The 21,370-nt window shown below is 53.8% G+C and overlaps 1 protein-coding gene across 1 annotated transcript; it reads right to left on the bottom strand.

Annotated features, from left to right (window-relative positions):
• Positions 1-6,127: 6,127 nt before the first annotated feature.
• Positions 6,128-20,808, bottom strand: TMPRSS5 (transmembrane serine protease 5). The gene is made up of 13 exons (XM_059392779.1): positions 20,724-20,808; positions 15,844-15,967; positions 15,409-15,507; positions 14,778-14,900; positions 13,590-13,725; positions 13,143-13,256; positions 12,384-12,427; positions 11,512-11,674; positions 10,342-10,520; positions 8,534-8,632; positions 7,904-8,046; positions 7,501-7,653; positions 6,128-6,589 (listed from the first exon to the last, which is right to left on the bottom strand). Exons 1-13 carry the CDS (start codon positions 20,724-20,726, stop codon positions 6,581-6,583), a joined length of 1,389 nt encoding a protein of 462 aa, XP_059248762.1. The 5' UTR covers positions 20,727-20,808; the 3' UTR covers positions 6,128-6,580.
• Positions 20,809-21,370: the final 562 nt, after the last annotated feature.

Raw genomic sequence — 21,370 nt, 5'->3', positions numbered from 1 at the left:
GGTAGGATGTGCAGAGAAGTGAATCCGAGGGGACATACAGGAAGAGAGACTGCGGGGGAGTGGCCGGCTCCCGGCAAGCGGTGGAGCAGCAGAGCACAAAATCGGGACTTATACAAGTCGCCTCCACTGAGGGACATCGCTGCAGAGGCTAAGCAGGGGGTGGAGCCCTCGTGGGGACAGTGTGGTCTCAGCTCCCACAGGGTCACAGAAACACCAGGGGTCTCTGAGTGAGGCAGAGCTCCCAGGTACCAGAGCGGGGAAGCCACTGCAGACAGAGCTAAGGAGGGGTTCTCAGCTCAGGGTTACCTTAAACCATGATCCAAGGCACAGTCGGGCCACTGCTCTTCGAGCAGGGACCCCACAAGTGGCAGATCCGGGAAAACCCCCACCTTTCTCCTCCAGGAGAAGCAGTGTGGGAGCAGCATGGTAGGAATCTGCTGGGATTGGAGACTCCAAACAGGGCCGTGCACTAGAGACAGAAACGCTCGGTCACAGGCCGGATGAGCACAAGTGCGGCCGGAGACCAGGGAGACGGGAGGGACTGACGGCTTTTCTCTGAGGCGCACTGAGGAGTGGAGTCCCCAACTCTCAGCTCTCCCGGTGAGATACAGGGCGGCCTCCATCTTCATTCCCATCCTCCAAAGCGGTACGGAAAGCCATCAGGGAACAAAAGCTCCTGAGAGCGAACCCTTAGCAAGGGCAGTGCAATTCCGCCTCGGGCAAAGACATCTGAGAGTCACAGCAACAGGCCACTGACCGAGAAGATCAGCAAGAACATCCAGCCAAAGACCAAGTTCACCGATCAATGATCAACAAAAGTTGCGGAAATGTGTAAGCCTGATGATTCACAGACCTGTACCCCTGGGGCAAATAATACATTATATGTTAATAAAATTTTTTTTAAATAATAAAACATTTTAAAACTTGCTTCAAACTTAAGCTACTTCACATAGTAAATAAATTATGTGAACCTTAAAAAAAAAGGCACACACACACAGAGATATGCACACAAAAACACACACAGACCGCACATACACACACAATACAGATCAGATCACTTCCCAGGGACCACCCCAGCCCCTCAGACTTTCCTTTCTTCCGCTGCCTGCCACCACCAGTTTTGACCCATTAGGACGACTACATAAGAAGTTGTCCATCATTTGTTGGCCCCAGAAGCAGTACAGTGTTGCCAAGATATGGGTTGTATCCCCTTGGACGTGCACGTGGGGGTGACAGGGGACCCCGTGAAGGTTGATGCCAGCGGAAAGCCCCAGCCCCAGCCCCAGCCCCACCCAGCTCCAGACTGGGCTAGGCTGTGATAAAGGTCATATCTCAACTGTCATTACCAGGGCCATGAATGACAATGAACCCAGCCTGGAACCCTTTCTTCTGAGGTCCTCATTGGCAGCACACCCCTCAGGCCGACCACGTGCCTCTGGGTTTAGAGATTCTTGAACCCAAGCTGCTTGCTATGGGTTCATGCAGGCAAGAAGGTGGGAGAGGGGAGGGACCCTCTGGCCCCTGGTGATGGGAGAGTTGGCCTAGACAGCCCCTCGCAGCCTGGCCTGCAGCTCCCCAGGGTCCTTGCGGAAAGATGACCAAGAGTCTTTCTCCCTGAGTCCCAGCCTCGCTCCCACCTGCTCCAGCCCCTCCTCGCCCGGATCCGCTATGCAAATACAAGGCCACCGCCGACTGTGGGAACAGTAAATCTTCCCTCACTCTTTTATTCATGCCCTCACCTCTGCAGACAGTGCTGAGGATAAACAAACCCCACAAAATCCCTGCGGGCTCCAGCAGTCTGGCAGTCTCTTCTTTGCTCTTCTCTGATCCCCTCCGGCTGGCAGAGGCTGGAGAAGAGGCCTACCGGCCTCCCAGGGGGACGACGGCACCCCTCTTCGCCTCCCCCAGTGGTGCTCGCTGAGCCTCGTATCTGCTCTGGGGAGCAGAAATCAGGGAGACCTGGGGAAACTGGGAAATTATTATTCATGGCTTCTGGGAGCAGCACTCTATCTACCTCACCTGCCCAGCCTCCCCAGTCTGCAGGAGAGCTTCCGGGCCTGGGAGCACCAGGCTGGCGAGGTGAAGTCCCGCTGCCCGGGCCACCATCTGAGGAATGGCCGCAGGGAAGGAGGGGCAGCCTTGGCAGCCGGGTCGAGGCAGCGTCTGCACAGCAGCCCAGCCCTCCAGAATTCCCAGGAAACTTTTCTTCCTCCAAATCTGGGGTCACCAGGGCAGGTTTCTTTTAAGTCCAGTCAGACTGAAGGAGGACTGGAGGCACAGACTGAAGGGGGCCGAGGGGCACTAGGTTTCACAGAATGCCTTTCATAAATACAGTGGACTTGGCAGGACCCACTGTCGTTTGCCCAGACAGCGGTTTCTGGGGACATGGGGCTTTCGGAGATAAAACCAGGAGCATTTTAGGCAAACTGGGAAGATAGGGTCACCCTGAGGGGCCATGGGAAAGGATTCTTCCTCCATGGGACTGGTGACATGGCCAGGGGCAGAGGACAGCTGGGACAAACGCTGCCTGTTAACGGTTCTGCTAACCAAAACCTTTCCTCACCCCTCCTCCTCATGCACAGGGAGAGTCTGGGGAGCAGAGAGGGTCCTGAGGCCAGTTTACGAGCTGTCAAGAGAGAGGGGACAGAAGGAAAGTGTCCGTGGTCTTTATGAGAGGGAGAAAATTCCTTCACCGCCTTTCAGAGCTGGGGCCCCTGAGGCTCTACACGGAGCCTCGGGTGTCAGGAAGTAGCTGGTGGGGACTTGATACACTGCCAGGTCACGGGCCTCCACCTATCCTGGAACCTTGACCCCCATACACACAAACACTGGACAGATAGGCATGGGGGGAAAAATTGTTTCCCTGGTGTGGTCCCCACCCCCATCAGGACCCCGAGGGCAAGCCTCAAGGGAGAGCACCGGAAGTGCTGTCCTGGTGTGGGCCTGAGGAGCCGGAACGTGCTTGGTCCTTCACATCTGCCCAACACCACCCCTCGGTGCTCTCCACGGTGGGGCAGGTGTCTCCAGAGGTAACAGAGGTTTGAGTTAAAGCTAAGGGGGCAGATCCGTGGAGACCACCTGGCCCAGGCTCCCTGTTGGACAGGTGGGAGACCAAGTTCAAGGGAGGCGGAGTCCCTTACTCAGGGCAGCACACTCTTAAGGGGTTGGAGGACCAGACTGGGGCTCTACTCCATCAGATGCCACAGCCAAAGATCCATTAGAAGGGAGGAAGCTCGGAAGGTAAGCCCAGGCCCATGAAAGCCCCGGCTTTCCTGGAGCCCACACTTTGCTCTGAGAGAGGCACACGAGTGGGAGATCGGCGTCGTCTGGAGCCAGGACTGCTCTCTCCATTCTGAGTCCCCAGCTTGGTCTGTTCCAGCACCAACTCCAGGCAGAAACCTTCCAGCAGATTGCCCGGGACTGCTTTGCCTGAGGGCCTCTGGAGCCCTGGGCTGTAAGTCTACAGTTGTACTGCCTGCTCCAGGTCTCACTTTCCAGGTCTCGGAATATGTAAGAAAGACCAGCCTTGCCCTCAGAAGTAGGAGTTCCTCCCCATCTGCTACTAGGAACCTTCTAGAGGTGGTGGTATTTAAGACCACTTAAACAGCCATTAACAACCCTGAACGCCAGTCGGTTAGCAGGAAGCAGAGTCCCAAGGGTGAGGCTCACCCAAGGAGTGCGTCCTGATGTGTCTGAATCGAGAAGTGGGGGGTATCTGGAGCCCGAGGCTGGGAGAGGCTGAAGAGTGGCAGCAGGTGGAACTGGGTTCTCTCTTGAGTAGCCAGGAGGGTCCTAAGTGCATGGCCAGGAGAGCTCAGAGCATCCAAAACAGTGGGAGGGCTGGGGGAAATCTGCTCCTGGCAGCTCCAGTACCAGCTTTTAGCACTTACAGCACTTCCAGCTTTGTCATTTTACAAGTGAGCCCAGCACTTCCAAAAGTAAAATGTAAGAAAGAGCCTGGGAAAGGTTCCCGAGGAATGGCAGGGCTGCCCCTTCGTTCACAGCAAACTTTCTAGGAAAAGCAGAACTCCACAGAAGGTCTGACAAGGAGAGAAAGAGCCTGCACCCGCACGGTACCCTCCAGCCCCCGAAAGCATGGAGAAGGAGTAGACAAGCGAAGGAGGAGACCCTGGGCAGGGCAGCCAGGAGCGACCTGCTGGGGAAGTCCCAGGGGGCTTGCCAGCTCTGCTCAGGCAGGTGGGACACAGACCCCTTTGACAAGAGAAGCAGGTTTCCTGCACAGAAATGCCCTGACTTATTCCACGAGAAGCCCTTGGAGCTCCCTTAGCAATTACTGCTTCGCCATGTAGCTTTGTGCCTGACTGGCCACTATAATTTATTGCAAATCAGTCTCATCACTCCAATAAGGCAGTCGGCTTTTCTACCTCTGAATGCAGCTGGGCACCCAGCTGGTCCCCCATTAAAATCCTTCTGGACCTGAATCTTCCCGCCTTTCCTTGCCCCCCATCTTTATCCCGGCACTCAGGCAACCGGCCAGAAGAGCAGGACTAGCCCCCACGGACATGCCTCCTCACCATCCAAAGAGCTACACCAGTAGGTGCAAACAACTAAGTGCAGGCAGAGCCTCGGAGTCTACAGACCCGACTGGTCGCCTGGCAAAAGATACCAGCAGCTTCTGTCGGGAAACAGGGAACTGCTATTAGCAAATTCTCTAATCAGGGTTCTCTTTATCGTCCTCCTGTGGAAGATACTCATTTGTAAGGTTTAAGGCAGACTGTGAAAATCACAGAGAACTGGAAATCTGTAAGAATATTGCCTGAGAAGGGTCTCTGGCAGGAGACCCTTCATTTCCCAGGTTCTGCTTTACCACACCTATAAACAGCAGGGGCCACAATGCCTCCGGGCAGGCAAGCAACTCAGCTGTGTTCCAAGTCCACACTTCTGGGCGGCACTGGACCTTTCGCTCATCCACGTGCAGAACAGGGGTGCGGAGGCAGAGTGAAAAGCCCCGGGCTTCCCTGGCAACTACTTGTGGTGGGTCTTGGGGGAAATACTCAATCTTTCTGAATGGATTTTCTTGCCTGTAAAGTGGCCGCAGTGATAATGATATCTTCGCCGCCAAGATATTATGAGATCTAAGTGAGATACACATGAATAGTGTCGATAAACTGGAATATCCCACTGTTCCTGGTTATTAACCAACTCTAATGACTGTGATAAATAAAAACCTCCCTTCAAATAAGCCAAGGCTTCCAGGTGACACAAGAAACACCAAGAGGATCACCGCTGATGGATTTGTTGGTAACTCTTCCCTGCCCAGAGTGATCAGCTGCCCGGAGGCTGCCTCTGGGGAGGGGAGCTTAGAAGAGTCAGGGAGTAAACACTCGAGCTCAGAGAAGTGGCTGGAGGACCACGAACACAGGGTGAGGCAATTTTCCCCCCACTAGGGCCTCCCTGTGCTGCTCCTGGGGTTTGAGAGCAGACCCAGCAACCCCCTCCCAGGTAACAGAGCCACAGTAAACTGAGGCCCCTCAGTTTTAGTGCACTTCATGGAAAGGGAGCAGACCCTCCAGGAAAAAAAAAAAAAATGCTGATAAACTCACAAAAAAGTTGTGTTACTGCTAAATGCTCATTGCATTTCCTTGGGTAAGCACCATAAAAAATTTATTGCAGTTTTTAGAAACAAGATGCCAAGTGTATTTTAATTGCTAGGGTAGGGAGAGAGTCAGGGAGAAGCTGAACCAGGAAAATGCTAACTGGGCATAAACTCAGAAGGAAATCTCCCCAAGACGGGAGGCCCAGTGCTAAGACCGCAGCTCAGGAGACACAGGTCTTGGGAAGCCAGGCCCTCCTAAGATAGCAATGACTTAATGGCTCTCAGGCCTGCGGCTGTAGCCCACCTAGAGAGCTGGGGCTTTCTGCTGTAGATCATGTGGTGTGGACTTAAGAAATGTAAAGAATTAAATAAGTGAATGCCAAAATTCTAGAAAGATGAGCAGGAGCCCCGTTCTAGAGCTTTAACATGTATAGGAGAAAATTAAAATACTATATCTTAGCGTGTGTGTGAGAGAGAGAGAGAGAGACAGAAAGAGAGACTGAGAATGAGAGGCAGACCTAGACGAAACATCATTTCACTTTAATAACAACACGCCTTGGACCAGTTCGCAGAACTGTCATTTATAAACCAACACCCTATCCCAGTGCCAACCAGAGCACTCTTACAGGGCTCCTGCACCCCCACCCCACAGTGCCAGTCAGAGCCAGGAGGGAACGAACAGGCAGTAGGTGAGAAAGACTGCAGAGTGGGGAGGGTGAGGGTCCTTGACTCCATGCGCTTGGCCCTGCCTTGAGCCAGGGGCTCCTCTAGGGTGGCACCTGCCCCGCAGGAGAGCACACGGAGAGAGTGGTTGCAGGGTGTCCCTGAGCATCCTCCCAAAAGATGTGCACAAGGTGGGGGGGGGAGGCAGAAGGGCAGGCACAGAACTGCTGCCAGTAGACTCCCAGCCCAGCCCCACCCACTCTCCTGTTACATGAGCAAGGCTGGCCCACAGGTGGTGACTGTCTTGTGTGGTAGGAGGTCCCGTGCCTTCGGCATCTGAGGCTGCCGCTTCTCCTCCATTTAGTGGACCTGCCAGAGACCCAGGAAGCGTGAGGCTGCGTGCAGCACTCGGGGAGGGAGTCCTAGGCTGACAGAGGAAGGAGCCAGACCCGCAGCATGGCCCCACCACCTACTAGCCCAGTAACGTTTACTGTAGTAAATCACTTGACCATTTGGAGCCTTGATTTCTACTTCTATCAAATGCAGCTAAATATACCTGCTTCTCACGGTTTTCTGAAAGGCCTGAATGAGGAGGTGGGTGCATGTGTCCCCTGTCGACTCTAAAATTTATTCCCTACCCGTGCCTGGGCCCAGCCCTGCAGAAAGAGGCGTTTCTTCATCACGCCCTGCACTTGTAAAGCTCTTCATACACGTAACCCATTTCGTACACATTCTCCTGCTTGGCCCTCCCACCGAACGGATGGTCAAGAGCCTTGCCGGGTGTCGCACAAGAATTAATCCCTTGCTGAACCCAAGATGCTAAATGCCACGCTCTCTCCAGAGTGCAGGGAATGCAGGCGTTCCTAACCACCGTAGAAACCAGGAGTAAACCCGCATGTGCACAACACGCAGACCGATGGTGGGAGGCCTAGAGCCAGCTCCGTGTAGCCACTGCTCAGTCTGGCCTCATTCACTCCACACAGGAGCGGTCAAGGTAGCCATGGTGCTATTACCAGGAAACTGAAGCTTGCCAAGGTTAGCGATTTGCCAAAGCTCACAGTAAATGGTGGATCTGAGCTACAAAGCCAGGTCTACTCGAACCTCGTGAACACTTAAATCCTTAAAAATCCAATGGATTCAGTGTTACAAGCATCCCCTCCTCCTCCCACTCTCGGGACCATTCCCCAGCCCCAAGCAGGGCCCAGGCCTAAGAGGTGAGGGTCCCAGTGTCCGAGGGTTGGGTCCTTTACAAACCCACCCATCCTTGCCCCCACACTCACCCTCACAATGTCATGGATCCAGTCCAGGAACTCAGCAACCTTGGCGTAGACGCCCGGGTGATTGGGCTCCGCACAGCCACGGCCCCAGCTGACCACCCCCACCAAGTGCCAGGTGCCCCTGTCCAGGCACACCAGGGGCCCCCCGCTATCACCCTGAGGGCATGGAGACACAAAGAAAGAGGTAGTTAGTCCTTCCTGCTGGAGGGGACAGTGCCTCTGTTCCTGGTCCCTGCTGCTTCCAGCATGGGATCTCCGCTTGCCTCACCCCTCCATAAATCCTTAGCACACGACTCGACATGCCCAGGCACTCCTCCTTCTAGAGAGTCTGCTCGGAGCAGAGGTCAAGACACCGCAGGTCCTCCCATTCCCCCCAACACCACCACGGTCCCCCTCTGTGCTGTACCTGACACGCATCAGCCCTCCCATCCACGTAGCCAGCACACAGCATGCGGGGGGTGAGCGCCCCACTATACATGCAGGAGCTGTTGCAGAGCTCGGTGCTGAGCAGGGGCACCAACGTGTCCTGGAGCGTATCTGAGTTGTGGGCTGCAGGAGGTACACATGGAGAAGGAGGGACACAGAGCCAGGCCGCGGGGCACAAAGCAAGGCCAGGAAGACACAACAACAAGAGGGAAGGTGATTAGGGGCCCTGGAGGCATTAGACCCATAGAGGGGAGCCCAAGGTGGGATCTGCGGACCTCGGGAAGGAAACGTGGGTCCATCAGACGTAAGAGTGAAGAGGAGTAGAACTCACACCCACACCCCCCCAAACACTGAAGTCACAGCACTCCTGGGATGGAGGGCAGGGGTGTCAAACACCTGGCTTCAGGGGATACTCAGGGAGTGTTCTCCCAGAAAGACCCAGGCCAGGGAGACCAGGGCTCCTAGGTCTCACCAACAGTGATGCCAGAGAAAAAGGGGGTGGGCACCACCATTTGGCTGGGGGAGGTGGAGGTGGGAGATAGAGGGGCCTCACCTTAGCCAGAAGGTCCCCCCACCCCTATTTTACCCAGGGCCCTGGGAGCTGACTCACTGTGGCTGGGGTTGGTGTGGCCCCAGCCAGACACCCAGCACTGTGATCCCCTTGGGAAATCTTGCTTCTTGGCTGGCAGGCACACAGCACCCACGGTGTCTGTGGAGAAGCAGGAGGTCCTGGGTCCCACTTGGGCTTAGTTTCCTTTCCCCACCTCCTCACCCTCAGGTTGGGGGAAGAACCAGGGCTGGCAGGTCCTGTCACTCCTTCTCAAACAGTCCTGGCTCCCTGCCTCCACCAGCCAGGTCTCCTGAAAGGTTGTGCAGGTCGTACACTGTACCACATTGGCACGGAGGTCACCACTGACACAGAGGATGATGTATAAACCGCCATGTGCCTGGTGCCTTCTAGGTTGGGCAATGGACACCCCGCACAGACCTAACCTGGGGAATGAGGGGAAATGGGAATTCCTTCTGGGCGTTTGTGCCCAACTTCTCCTAATGAGGACTCATTTTGCATTTTCCTTAGGGTATTGGATCCCTCTTGGGGCACTATTTCCAAAAATGTGTAGCAAGTCCTACAGGGACTTGGGCCCAAACTTGTTCTAAAGTAGCACACAGACATGCTGATGATAAAATAAACACTGAGTACCATGGGGAGAAAGGATTCCCTTCTCAGGGCTCTTTCCACCTCCGCAAGAGCAGCCAAGAGAAAGATTCCCTCCAGTGCCATTCCGGGGCTCCCCAGTCCTGCCAGCCTCCACCTAAACATGGAGGCAGGCCCAGGAGCGGTGGGTCTGCAGAGGGCAGCAAGCTGGAGCCTCAGTGCTATCTTGTTTTCTCTCCGTGTTTCTACGGTTGTTACCTATTCGCCACAAATAATACGGGTTCTCTGGTTCAGTCGTAACTTAAAGCTCCCCTTTCAAATATACTGGAGTCATTCTAGAAATATTAACTGCTGAGCCAAAGTTCAGGGAGTACACATGCGTGGTAATATTTGTGAGGGGCGGGGGCGTGCAGCAACAGCTGCGATTTGGGAAACCCAAGGCTACAGGTGGTGATGGGAGGGAGGAGCAAAGAGTGTGTGTCCACGTGTGCACCTGTGCATGAGTGTGTACGCATGGGAGCATGTGTGCATGTGTGTGCTTGTGCATGAATGTGTACGCATGGGAGTGTGCGTGTGTGTTTACTTGCATGAAGATGGCATGAGCAAGTGTGTGCGTGTGTGAGCGCGCGTGTGTGTGTGTTTGTTGGTGAGGAGGCAGGCACCCGTGCGTGCTATGTGCAGGGGTGGGGGTTTGAGAGCCGCTGCCGGAGAGAAGCCGGACCCCGGAGTCAGGACATTAGGCTCGGGAACAGTTTGCTGAGAGATCTTGTAGAGTCACTTTCCTCACTAAACCCTGTGGTCCTTCCCTGTTTATACGTGCCTCATCTACCTGTCAGGGTTAGACGGAAGGAAAGACATTTGGGAAAATAAAGCTTAATAACTGCAACATGTCCCACGGTGGCTGGGACCTGGGGCCAGCCTGGGGTCGGGGTGGAGCAGCACGTGGGGAGATGGACCACCAAGGAAGCTCTGCCAGGTACTTTGAGGCAAGTCCCTCTTGCAGCCCAGCTATGCGGGGGGCCAGAACCTTCGCCCCAAGAAAGCCCACACACGTTGCTGCATGCTTCGGTCCAGGTAATGCCCAAGATCACTGTGGTCATCCAATGAACTGAACGTGTTAATGTCTACAGCACTAGGAGGGAACCTCAGAAATGAGCTCACTCCTCAGGCCCTAGCCACCACACACACCCCCCCCACCTCCACCCCAGGGCCTGCCTCTCTCCCCACAGCCTGCACTTGCTCAGGCCAGATCAGTGCCTTACCTGAGAAGTTGAGTGGCGTCCAGAGCCGCAGGAGGGCGATGTCATAGTCGTGAGTCTGGCTGCTGTAGAGAGGGTGGGGGACAATCCTCTCCACCACAGCCCCCTGGTGAGGCCTGACGGCACTGTGGCTGACCAGCCCCACGTGGACCCGCCAGCTGGACAGGCGGGGTACCCTAGAACTGCACACGGGAGCCATGCTGAGCCCAGGGAAGGATGGGGTGCACAAGACTGACCTAAATGAGGTGGCAGTTGGGGGAAGCTGGCCAGAGAAGCCATTTGTGGCTTCCCCCATCACCAGGCTGGGAGCTCCCAGAACCCAGGCTCCACGCCTCCTAGTATCCTTGCAGCAGCTGGCAAGATACTGGGCATGCAGTAGGTGCTCCATAAATGCTCTAGACTGGCCAGAGATGTAAGACAGTGTGGGAGATCTACAACTCCCACCCTCTCTGTCCTATATAAAACACCCTCCGTGTTTTATAACAGACATCAAAGGGGCTTGTGTGATATGCTAACTGCGAGTCAGAAAAACCATGAGTCCTGTCTCTCCACCTACTGCGATCATGGGGAAGTTGTCTCACCGCTCCCAGCCTCGGTCCCCAGCTTGTAAAATGAGGAGTACACTATCTGCCCCACCTGCCGCCGGAGGGAGAGGTCCAGAGCTCATTCACTCGTCATTCATTCCTACATCCTATACTGCTCCAAGCTGTAGTTATGAAGCACCTATTATCTGCCAGGACTGTCCTTGGCCAGAGGGACATGGCCGCCGTAAAATCAACACAGAGACTCAGTGGTAAACAAAACTGAGAGTGTCAGTCCCCACGGAGCTTCCCGTCTAAAGGGGAAGCAAGACATTAAGCCAATAATTACATGGAAGGTGATTTAATTACAGTTGTGATAAACATTAAGAAGCACAGAGCACTGTGAATGGGAAAACATTTGCAAAACTTCAAAACTGAGCAAATATAAAGCAGCAATCTTTGTGTTATCACCACTATTCGTGCAGAGCTGTTCCCGGCAGGGACCGGGGAGAACTGCGCCATGCACACCCCTCAGAATGGACGTGGGGAGGCAGACCGTCCGACGGACGTGAACATGTTATACGGGACATACCGCGGGCCAAACAGAAAAGGCTGCTAAGGCGCCCTCCTGGCCCGCAGCCCCAAGACTTGCCTGTGCACGCAGTGAGCGGCTGTCACCACCCAGTGAGGCGCCACCACGGAGGCCCCGCACGTGTGCCGGGAGCCCAGGGCCACACTGGCTTGCCAGGGCCAGCGCCCAGGAGCCACGGCCTGCCCACCAACTATCCGGGAGGCCAGGGGCCTCGCCCCACACGCTGCAAACAGAGAAGCACAGGGGGGATGGTTAGCCAGAAGACAGGTGGGTGTCCGCATGGTCCTAATCCTCGGCGAGTGTGGCCCAGCAGAGACAGCTCTCATTTATTACTCCTGGCCCTGAGTTTGGGGGACAGGATGGTCCAAGTGTCAATTACACATCTGTCTGCCCCATCAGGCTACAAGCTCACTGAGAGCTGTGACCATGCTACATTGTCCTTGGAGTCCTGACACCTCATAAAAAGCCTGTTCCATGGGAGAGGTCAGAATGTTGGTGTATGGATGGATGCACAGATATATGGAGAAATACAGATGATTGGGGGCACGGGGTCAGACGAAAGGAGCTCCACAGACTGTCTCCCATGTGGCTCCTAATTTGCCCCCTTCCTTAGTCTCCTGAAGGTGCTAACTGGTTAGCAGCCAACAGTAATCCTTTTGGGGCTCTCCAGATGAAGGGGGGCAGGAGCTTCAGAAGTCAAGGCAAGTAGTCCCAGGAGGCGAAGCAGATCATCCGCCCAGATCAGTGACTGGTGGGGGACAGGACAGGGGCTTGGTCAGGGCTCTGTTGGGGCAGAACAGTGTCTGCAAGAAGGGGACCAGCAGGCAGAGGGGCAGGTGGGCAAGGAACCCCACCCCAGACCCACACTAAGGACGGGGGTAGACTCCCTCCTCCCACTGCCACCTTCCTGGACATGCCTGGATATGACTCACCAGAGCATCTGAGGGAAACGATTTGGCCGGAAGCACAGCTGTTCCTACAAAGCAGAGGTGGCAGCAGGAGGCTGGGCAGGGGCCCACCCAATGGCTTGGAGGGAGGCCAGGGGCAGTCATCAGGTGCACACAGAGGAGGCCTCTGGTGCAGCCCCCATCTGCGTCCTGCCTGCCTCCCAGCCCTGGGCCCCTCCTCATTAGCAGCTCTCCAGGACAGCGTGCTACGCCGCCCCATCACCCCAGGAGGTCATGGCCCTTGAGGGTGGTCTTGGGCAGGGCCCAAAGTTACAAATGCGGTATCTGTAGATGGGAAGTCCAGCTGTGCCTACTAAGGACCCCAGAACAAACATGTGTCTGGTGGATGGATAAGGGAGCGAAGGAAGAAGGCGCACGTCACCCCACGCCCCTCCTGGGCTTCCTCTATTCTCTCTCCAACCCCTTCTTGCTCTCCCCTCTCCCTCCTTCTTCCAAGCAAAACTTCAGTTTCTGCTGGACCAAAACCCTCTTCTCTCTCATACTCATCTCAGGCCCCGGAAGCCCAATGCCACGATCCCTCTCATATCCCAAACCCTCAGGGCCCTGGCTCCCTGCCAGAGTCAGTTCCACTCACGTGAACTGAGTTTGTGATTTCTGATTGGGAAACGCTCCTGTGTCCCATCTCACACAGCCAATGTCTTCACCCCCAGGCTCCCACAACAGGAAGATTTTTGCTGAACAGTTCACCAGATGGGACCTACTCAGCCTCCCGAGAAGTCCTACCTGGACTGCCACACTTCCTCCAGGAAGCCCTCCAGTCTGGGAGGGAGCTGAGCAAACCGCTGGGAGCTGTTGAGCTTGATGTCAGACAGGTTCACTCCCTTGAGGTGAGTGAGTCTTGGCAGAAAAGGGGAACAGAACGGGAGGAAACTGATTGACTCTGCAGCATGGAGATGGCAATAATCACGACCAAGATGTGCCTGAGCTGCCGTTCCCCCAGCGGTACACGGAGCGAGACTGACAATGACCTCTTCTCAGATGCATATTTGTTAAAGAGCAGAGATGCTCAAAGGAGAGAAATAAGCTGAGGTCCCATCATGCCCAGAGGGCAGGAGATGGCCAAAATGACCTCTTGTCAGTTCCTGAGCACATTGACAGGACAGGCAGATAAAGGTCTCCCCCTTTTCCCCTTCACCCTCACTGGGCCCCAAGCCTGCCCCCACCCCTTACCTGAGATGCCCCAGGCTCTGGCAGATCCGTACCCCCAGGGCAGGGTTCCAGCCCTCGTGGCAGACCAGGAGCCAGTCTGGCCGCGCTCTCACCTGTGCTTCCAGCAGGAAGTCCTCGCTGTTTATTCTGAAAGATACTGAAGGTATCGCATGAAGTCACATCCTACCTCCTGTGGGGCAGAGGGACAGGCTGGGCAGGGGGAGCTGGACCTGGCCATGGGGGTCCTGAAGAGACCTCAAGATAGCATCTGGGTCACCCAGTGTCGGGCTCCCTGTCCCCTGGGGCATCAGGCCAGCTCTGAGAACAAAAGAACCCCTATTTATAGTGCTGTGTTCCAGTTTGGTGTTGAATCAAGTGCTTTTAAATGTGCTGTCACCTGTGTCACGGCAACCCCCCAGGGGGTGGGTATGACCACCCTTCCACGCTGCAGAGGGACCACTAAGGCAGGGAGGGTAAGGGACCTGCCCCAGATCACAGAACCTGTGCATGATGGATCCAGGACTATGTCCCGTCTTCCGGTTTCAAATCTTGTGATCATCCTAGTGATGGTTACCGCTGAGCCTCTGCCTTCTTCAGGCTCTGTGCTAGGCTCTTTTTACCCATCAGCTCGTATTATTCTTACAACTTCATGTGGCAAATAGTGGTATCTCCATTTTGTAGAGAAGGAAATAGGAGTTCCAAGAAGCAGTGTGACCAAGGTCACATAACTAGCAAAAGGCAGGCCCCATGCTAATAACTGTAACTTGGGTAACTGATTCCAGCCCCCGCCTGGGCAGCTAATCTTCTGATCCTTGACTCAGGTTTGGCAAGGAGAAGACAACATGAAGCAAGGTTCCCTGGCGCTACACACTGGCTCCCCACACGCACCTGTTCCCCCTTCCCCATCCTCCTGGCTCACTCTGCCCCAGAGGGCAAGTTGCCATCCCTCCTCCCAGCCTGGGCTCCTGGCTGTGCCCACGTAGGGATCAAGACCGTCCCCAGGGAGTGCTGAAAGCTCCAAATCCAAGATGGATTTTCAAAGCTGGACCACATCACTCCCTTCCCACCAGAGGAGGAGCCCCCACTGTTGGCAGTGATGTCAGGGCACTTCGTTCTGGTCCCCTTCCCCCGGCCAAAAGTGGGGATCCCAGAGCCATGATGGGGCTCAGGGCAGGTGGGGTGGTCTGTAGTCTTGGGGGTGTGGCCCACCTGTTCTGGACAGCGTGGGGAACAGGGCTTCCGCACCGCTGGTCTCAGAACAGCTCGAAGGGATCTCCTCATCCTGCAGGGTCCCAGGAGTGGGCTGAGAGGTCGCCGGCCGCAGATATAGCACTTCAGAGGACAAGGACAGGAGAGGGTCACAGAGAAGAGGCTAGGAAAGGGGAGGGATTCCCACATGAGAGGGTCAAGGGGCAGAACAAGACCCCTGCACGAGGGAGACCAAAGCAGCTGCCTGGGGACTCGCCCTCAACCACCCAGCCTCAGGCAGGTCCCCACCTAACACACTAAGAGGCACAGCTCTCTCTCCCTGTCTTTCTGTCTGTCTGTCTCTCTCTCTGACAGGGAAAGATTTCTAGAGATGGATCGACTTCGGCCTCCCTGGCTCATCCATTCAAGTACCTTCCACTTCCCACTGCAAGACTAGAGCCTTCTGGACGCAGAGCCTAACTCCCTCCTGCTGCGGTCCCACCCCCGACCCCTTCTCCCCTGTGGGCAGTCCAGGGGAAAGGAGAAAGACGGGTCCTGGCTGCCTTTTACAGCTGCTTGTCTCTTCCCGCAAGGACCCCCCAGACCCTGGTCTTCGGCCTTCCCTGGAGCACAGAAGGGTCCCCGCACTGACCGAGAAGCCAGGAGCCGACGCTCACACCAGCCAGCAGCACCAAGGCTCCCAGCCCCGCACAGCAGCGCTGTCCTGCGCCCAGGCACCCTGCCAGAGAGGCTGCGGGAGAGGGGAGGGCAGCGTCTGTGCGCCTGGCCCCTGCCTGCCAGCCTTCCTCTGCCCGAGGCTCCACCATGGGGCTAGACAGCCATGGGGCTAGGGCAGGAGCTGCATCCCCCACTGAGCCTGCCCGCCTCCCCCTGCCCCATGCCCACAAGGCCCACAGAGCCACTCAACCCCCAAACAAGACACAGAGCAAAAGCAGGTCTGGGCTAAACTGTGATAAACTCGCCGTCGGCCACTGGGGGTTCTCTCAAGAAGGGTCTGGGGAATGTAGGAAGATTACCCATTTGCTATTCCCACCCTGTCATTCCCCTATAGCCCAGTCTGGCCTACTGGGGTGCTGCTGGACTTCGGGCCTCTGCAGTGGGTCTCTTGGCTTTGCTTGGAAGTTCCTGGGTCCTGGGCTCTCCTCTGCATACTGAGCCTCCATGTGGGTTTGGCCATCCGGCATCAGGCTCTGGGGAAATAACCATTGGTCACTTGGGATCCCCACACCAAGGGGAGAAGCTCCAGCCCCTACAAGACGCCACTCTCTAACCTTGGCTGTGCACTCACTGCCTTTTTTTCATCTTAGAGACTCTGTGTGTTCCCACTGATGCCCCCCAACCAGGCCCTCTCTGCTCTCCGACCCCCTTATTCTCACACAGCCCGTAAGTACCAGAGCCTGTATTCAAACCCAGAACCAGCACTCCTCACCATTCCCTCCCTGGCCTCCTGCAACCATCAAGGATGCCCTCTGAGTCTCTCAGCATCCCTCCTCAGTCTAGATGCCAGCTTTCTTCATTACCTCCTGTCTCAGAGGAAGAAGGCCCCCTGCCCATCACCGTCCATTCATTTACCCAGTAAATAAGACTTAGCCCAAGCGCTTCTGGGTGGCTCAGTGGGTTCAACCTCTGCCTTTGGCTCAGGTCATGATCTCAGGGTCCTGGGATCGAGCCCCACATCGGGCTTCCTGCTCAGTGGGGAGCCTGCTTTCCCCACTCTCTCTCTCTGCCTGCCTCTCTGCCTGCTTGTGATCTCTGTCTTCAAATAAATAAATAAACCTTTTAAAATAAATAAATAAATAAGACTTAGCCCAAGTGCTAGGCCACAATGGAGGACAAGGTAGGGAGCTCAAAAGAAATCAACATGGAAAAATTCCAGGAATAAAATTACTATCTGCATGTTCAGTTTTTTAAATTATTGTTATGTTATGTCAGTTACCATATAGTACATCATTAGTTTTTGTCGTAGTGTTCCATGATTCACTGTGTAACACCCACTGTTCCATGCAACCTGTGCCCTCCTTAATACCCATCACCAGGCTCACCCATCCCCCCACCACTCTCCCCTCTGAAACCCTCAGTTTGTTTCCCAGAGTCCACAGTCTCTCATGGTTTGTCTCCCCCTCCGATTTCCCCCAACTCACTTCTCTCCGTCTTCCAATGTCCTCCATGCTGTTCCTTATGTTCCACAAATAAGTGAAATCATATGAAAATTGTCTTTCTCTGTTTGAGTTATTTCACTTAGCATAATCTCCTCCAGTCCTGTCCATGTTGATGCAAATGGTGGGTATTCAGCCTTTCTGATGGCTGAGTGATATTCCATTGTACATATGGACCACATCTTCTTTATCCATTCATCTTTTGAAGGGCATCTGGGCTCCTTCCAGTTTGGCTATTGTGGACATTGCTGCTATGAACATCAGGGTGCATATGTCTAAAATGAAAACTTATGATCACACAAAAAACTATATGTATATAATGTTCATAGTAGCTTTATCTGTAACAGCTAAAAAGTAGGAACAAGTCAGGTGTCCTTCAATGGATGAATGACATCACCCATCGTAATACATCCATACCAAGGAATAAAGAAAAAGGAATGAACTATTGACACGTGGGACAATGTGGGTAAATTTCCAGAGAATTATGTCAAGTGAAAAAAAAACCAGTCTCAGAAGTTCACATACTGTATGATTCCATTTATATAACATTCTTATAGCAATAGCATTAAAGAAATGAAGACAGATTCCTGGTTGCCAGGAGTTAAGGAGGAATGGGATTGGAAGGGAAGTAGGTGTGGCTACCCAAAAGGTAACAGGAGGGATCCTTGGGGGATAGGAATGTTCTGCATCTTGACTTTATCAATGTCAATATTGTCGTGATATTGTACTGGAGTTTAGCACTCAGAGGAAAAGGGTACAGGTGAGATTATTTCTTATAAGTGCATGTGCATCTATAATTAACCCCCAATAAGTTTAATTTAATTAAAAAAAAACCTTTAAGAACCAAACAAATAAAAAAATAAAATTAATTAAAAAATAATAAGGGGCACCTGGGTGGCTCAGTGGGTTAAGCCTCTGCCTTTGGCTCAGGTCATGATCTCAGGGTCCTGGAATCGAGCCCTATATCGAGCTCTCTGCTCAGCAGGGAGCCTGCTTCCCCCACCTCTGCCTGCCTCTCTGCCTACTTGTGAGCTCTCTCTCTCTCTCTCTGTCAAATAAATAAATAAAACCTTTAAAAAATAATACTATAAAGTAAAATTATTACTAAAATAATAAAGTAAAATAAATCAACATGAAACACTCCCCAACTGCCCCAGAGAATTTGCAGTCGAGTCCTGACATGTTAAAAAAAGGCAGAACATGTTAAGTGACAGAAGAAAGCAGGAGAGCTTCTCACTGGGAGATCAAAACAGGCTTCCTAGAAAAGGCAGCCTGAGACGGTCCCTCCAAGATGAGCTGGGCTTGCACAGACATCCATGGGCACTGGGGAAGAGGCAAAGGCACGGGGTTCAGAAAGCACAGAGCAGAGTGAGCTGCAAGGCTGCGAGATGCTCACGTGCCATGAAGAAGAGTAATGGGAAAGAAGATCTTGGAAGAAACCCCAGACCGGCAATGCAAATCTCGGTCTGCAGCCTCTTACATGAGCTGAACTCAGCTCCTCTCCAAACTTCAGTCTCTAGCATCTGATTTCCACTCACTGTCCAAGCCGCAGCAATCCTCCTCCAATTCCAAATGAGCAAGTTGACCCCCTCTTTAAGGACCCAACGAATCTTTCTACTCTTTAAGAAGAATCCAAAGTCCGAAGGCGCCGCCTACAAAATCCTCTGAGCTCTCGCCCTTCCTCACCTCTCCATCCCCACCTCCCGGCATGACGCCCTCCGCAGTGGAACTCGGTCCTAGGAACACACACGCCAGTCTTCTGGGCCCTCACGTGCTCTCACACCACAGAGACTTTGCCTCTGCTGTCCTTCTCCCCGCGTCGCTGACTCGTAAGACCCAGCTTAGACGTCACTTCTCCAAGAAGCTTTCTTCTCTATGAGGCACCTGTTGTGTCCCTATATTGCGCTCATTTACTTCTCTTTCTCTCCGCCCTTCCTCACTGGTCTAGGCTCCCAGAGCCCAGCTCAGGGCCTGCCACAAAATGGGAATTCAATTAATGTACATTGAGGAGGAAGGGACACAGGTAGGGAGGCCACAAAAGATTATATGACCAAAAGGGTTTTATAAGTTATAAAGCACAGTGCAAATGCTAAGTATCATAATAATATTAATAAGAAATAGGGGGCGCCTGGGTGGCTCAGTGGGTTAAGCCTCTGCCTTCAGCTCAGGTCATGATCCCAGAATCCTGGGATCGAGTCCTATATCAGGCTCCCTGCATGGCAGGAAGTCTGCTTCTCCCTCTCTCACTCCCCCTGCTTGTGCTCTCACACTCTCTCTCTATCAAATAAATAAATAAAATCTTAAAAAAAAATTTAAAAAAAAGATTCTTTCTCTCTCCCTCCCTTTCAGCCCCTCCCTGCACCTCGTCACCCGCACGGGCACATGCACTCTCTCTCTCTCTCAAAAAAAAAAAATAAAAGAAAAGAAAAGTTAATAAGACTTGTCTCCTCTGAAGACCACAGCTTACCCTGTCAAGACCCAGAGTGGTACCCAATGATCATAAAAACCTGAAACACTGGGCACCTGGGTGGCTCAATGGGTTAAAGCCTCTGCCTTCGGCTCAGGTCATGATCCCAGGGTCCTGAAATCCAGCCCCGCATCGGGCTCACTGCTCCGCGGAGAGCCTGCCTCCACCTCTCTCTGCCTGCCTCCCTGCCTACTTGTGATCTCTTTCTCTACCAAATAAATAAATAAAATCTTAAAAAAAAAAAAAAAAAAAAAACCTGAAACACTGACTCCAAGACAATGTTGGTTTAGGTGGGATTTCCATCCATCAGATGGAATGTTCCTGTCACATTCCTCAGTCCTGCCTTTGTGTTCCATAGAACGTCCTCATGCTCCTGACCCTCTGGCTAGGAGGAAAAAAGGCCTTTGAAGACTCACCCAGATCAGTCACTTCTAAATCACCCTGGAAATCGTTCTACCAGACGCATCAACACCCTTGCCAGCTCAGCTCGCAAGTAGGGCAGCAGCCCAAAATTCCATATGAAGCAAGACACCACCCCTACCTACCTCCTATCCCCTCCCCTCCCCTCCCCTCTACCAGTTATGGCCCAGGACAGGTAGGGCTGGTCCTCCCACCAATAGGGCTTGCTGCTCCACAAGAAACATGGGGTCTTGGCTTGCCCCTCACCACAGACACTCCTTCTTGGGTCCAGAGATGAGGCTCAAGGACAAGAGCAATGAGACTGGAGAACCACAGGCTTGTTAGAGTCAGTCGGGCACCCATAAGAAAGCACAGAAGTGACAACGGCATTTATGGTTTGGGTTTCTCCTCTGGGAACATGGTTTCTCTTGAACGGATGTTCTTCTGAGCAAAGAGGCAATGCTTGGTCTGGAGAGAATTCCAGGGCATGGTCAGGCTTCCTCCTGTCTCAGTATCAAGGGAGCTTGGCTTTCAGTTCAGCTCCTGGACTAACTGGCCTCACCCAGGAGTTGCTCTACCTCCAGACCCATGAGCTCATCAGTAGCCTGGAACGACTGGCCATCATGGAGCAGGACCTCCTGGTCCTCTCTTTGAGTATAAGTTCAGTGTAATAATGACTTGCTAAGCTCTGTCTATATGCAAAACACCTGGATAGGCCTATGGGGGACAGGAGAGAAGACTAACAGTCAGTCCCTGGGGACAAACATTAGCCACACAGGGTCCCCTCTAGGATCTAGCCCTTGTGCAGAGCTGCCAGACAGGGCTCTTTCCACCTGCCTAGAAGCCCAAGTGTGGGGGCAGGGAGAGAGAAAAAGAGAAAGAGAGAGGCCAGGTCAGGGATGGCAGACGTACGTACGGCCTTACCATTCAGGTCAGTGGCACTGATGTAAACCCTCGGGGTCTCTAGGCAGGGTTGTGCTCCTGTTCTTGGATCAGCATCGATCAAACAGCCCAGCCCGCTTGGTCGGAGGATGAGGTCTCCCTAGTTCTCATACGCCCCTCCCTTTATCCTCCCCCTACACACACACACATACAGACATGCTCCAGAGAAACAATAAATCTGCTCAGAACCATGAATAGACCCCTTGTTGCAGGAAAGGGGGCCAAGGGCTGGGCTGGGCTGGGCAGCCTCAGCCCCTCCCATCTGCTAACTAGAAGCTTAGAAACAGAGAAAAAGGTTACAGGGAGGAGGGGAGGCCAGCGACTGTTGCTTAGCAACCAGGTCCCTTGTGCCCAACAGTGTGCCCCATGCATGCTAGCACAATCCCCCTTCCTGCTGACAGGGCTGTATCAGAAGGACGGTTATCCGCATCTGTGGAAATGCTTCTGAGCCCTCTAGATTATACCTCCTCTCTGTGTGGGCCGGCCTTCCCAGCAGGCTGGGCTGTCACCGTGCTGGAATGGGGGAAATAAGGAGAAATCTTTGCCGTTTCTCTCCTCAGGGATGCACTTGTCACCCCAATGCTGGGGAACTATGGGCTTCTTCCCCCGGCTTTCCTGGGGGCCAGTCG

Source organism: Mustela nigripes, chromosome 1 (assembly GCF_022355385.1).
Source record: "Mustela nigripes isolate SB6536 chromosome 1, MUSNIG.SB6536, whole genome shotgun sequence".
Classification (NCBI taxonomy): Eukaryota; Metazoa; Chordata; class Mammalia; order Carnivora; family Mustelidae; genus Mustela; species Mustela nigripes.
Note: the sequence above shows the minus strand (reverse complement) of the source record. Positions and strands in the feature narration are given on the sequence as shown.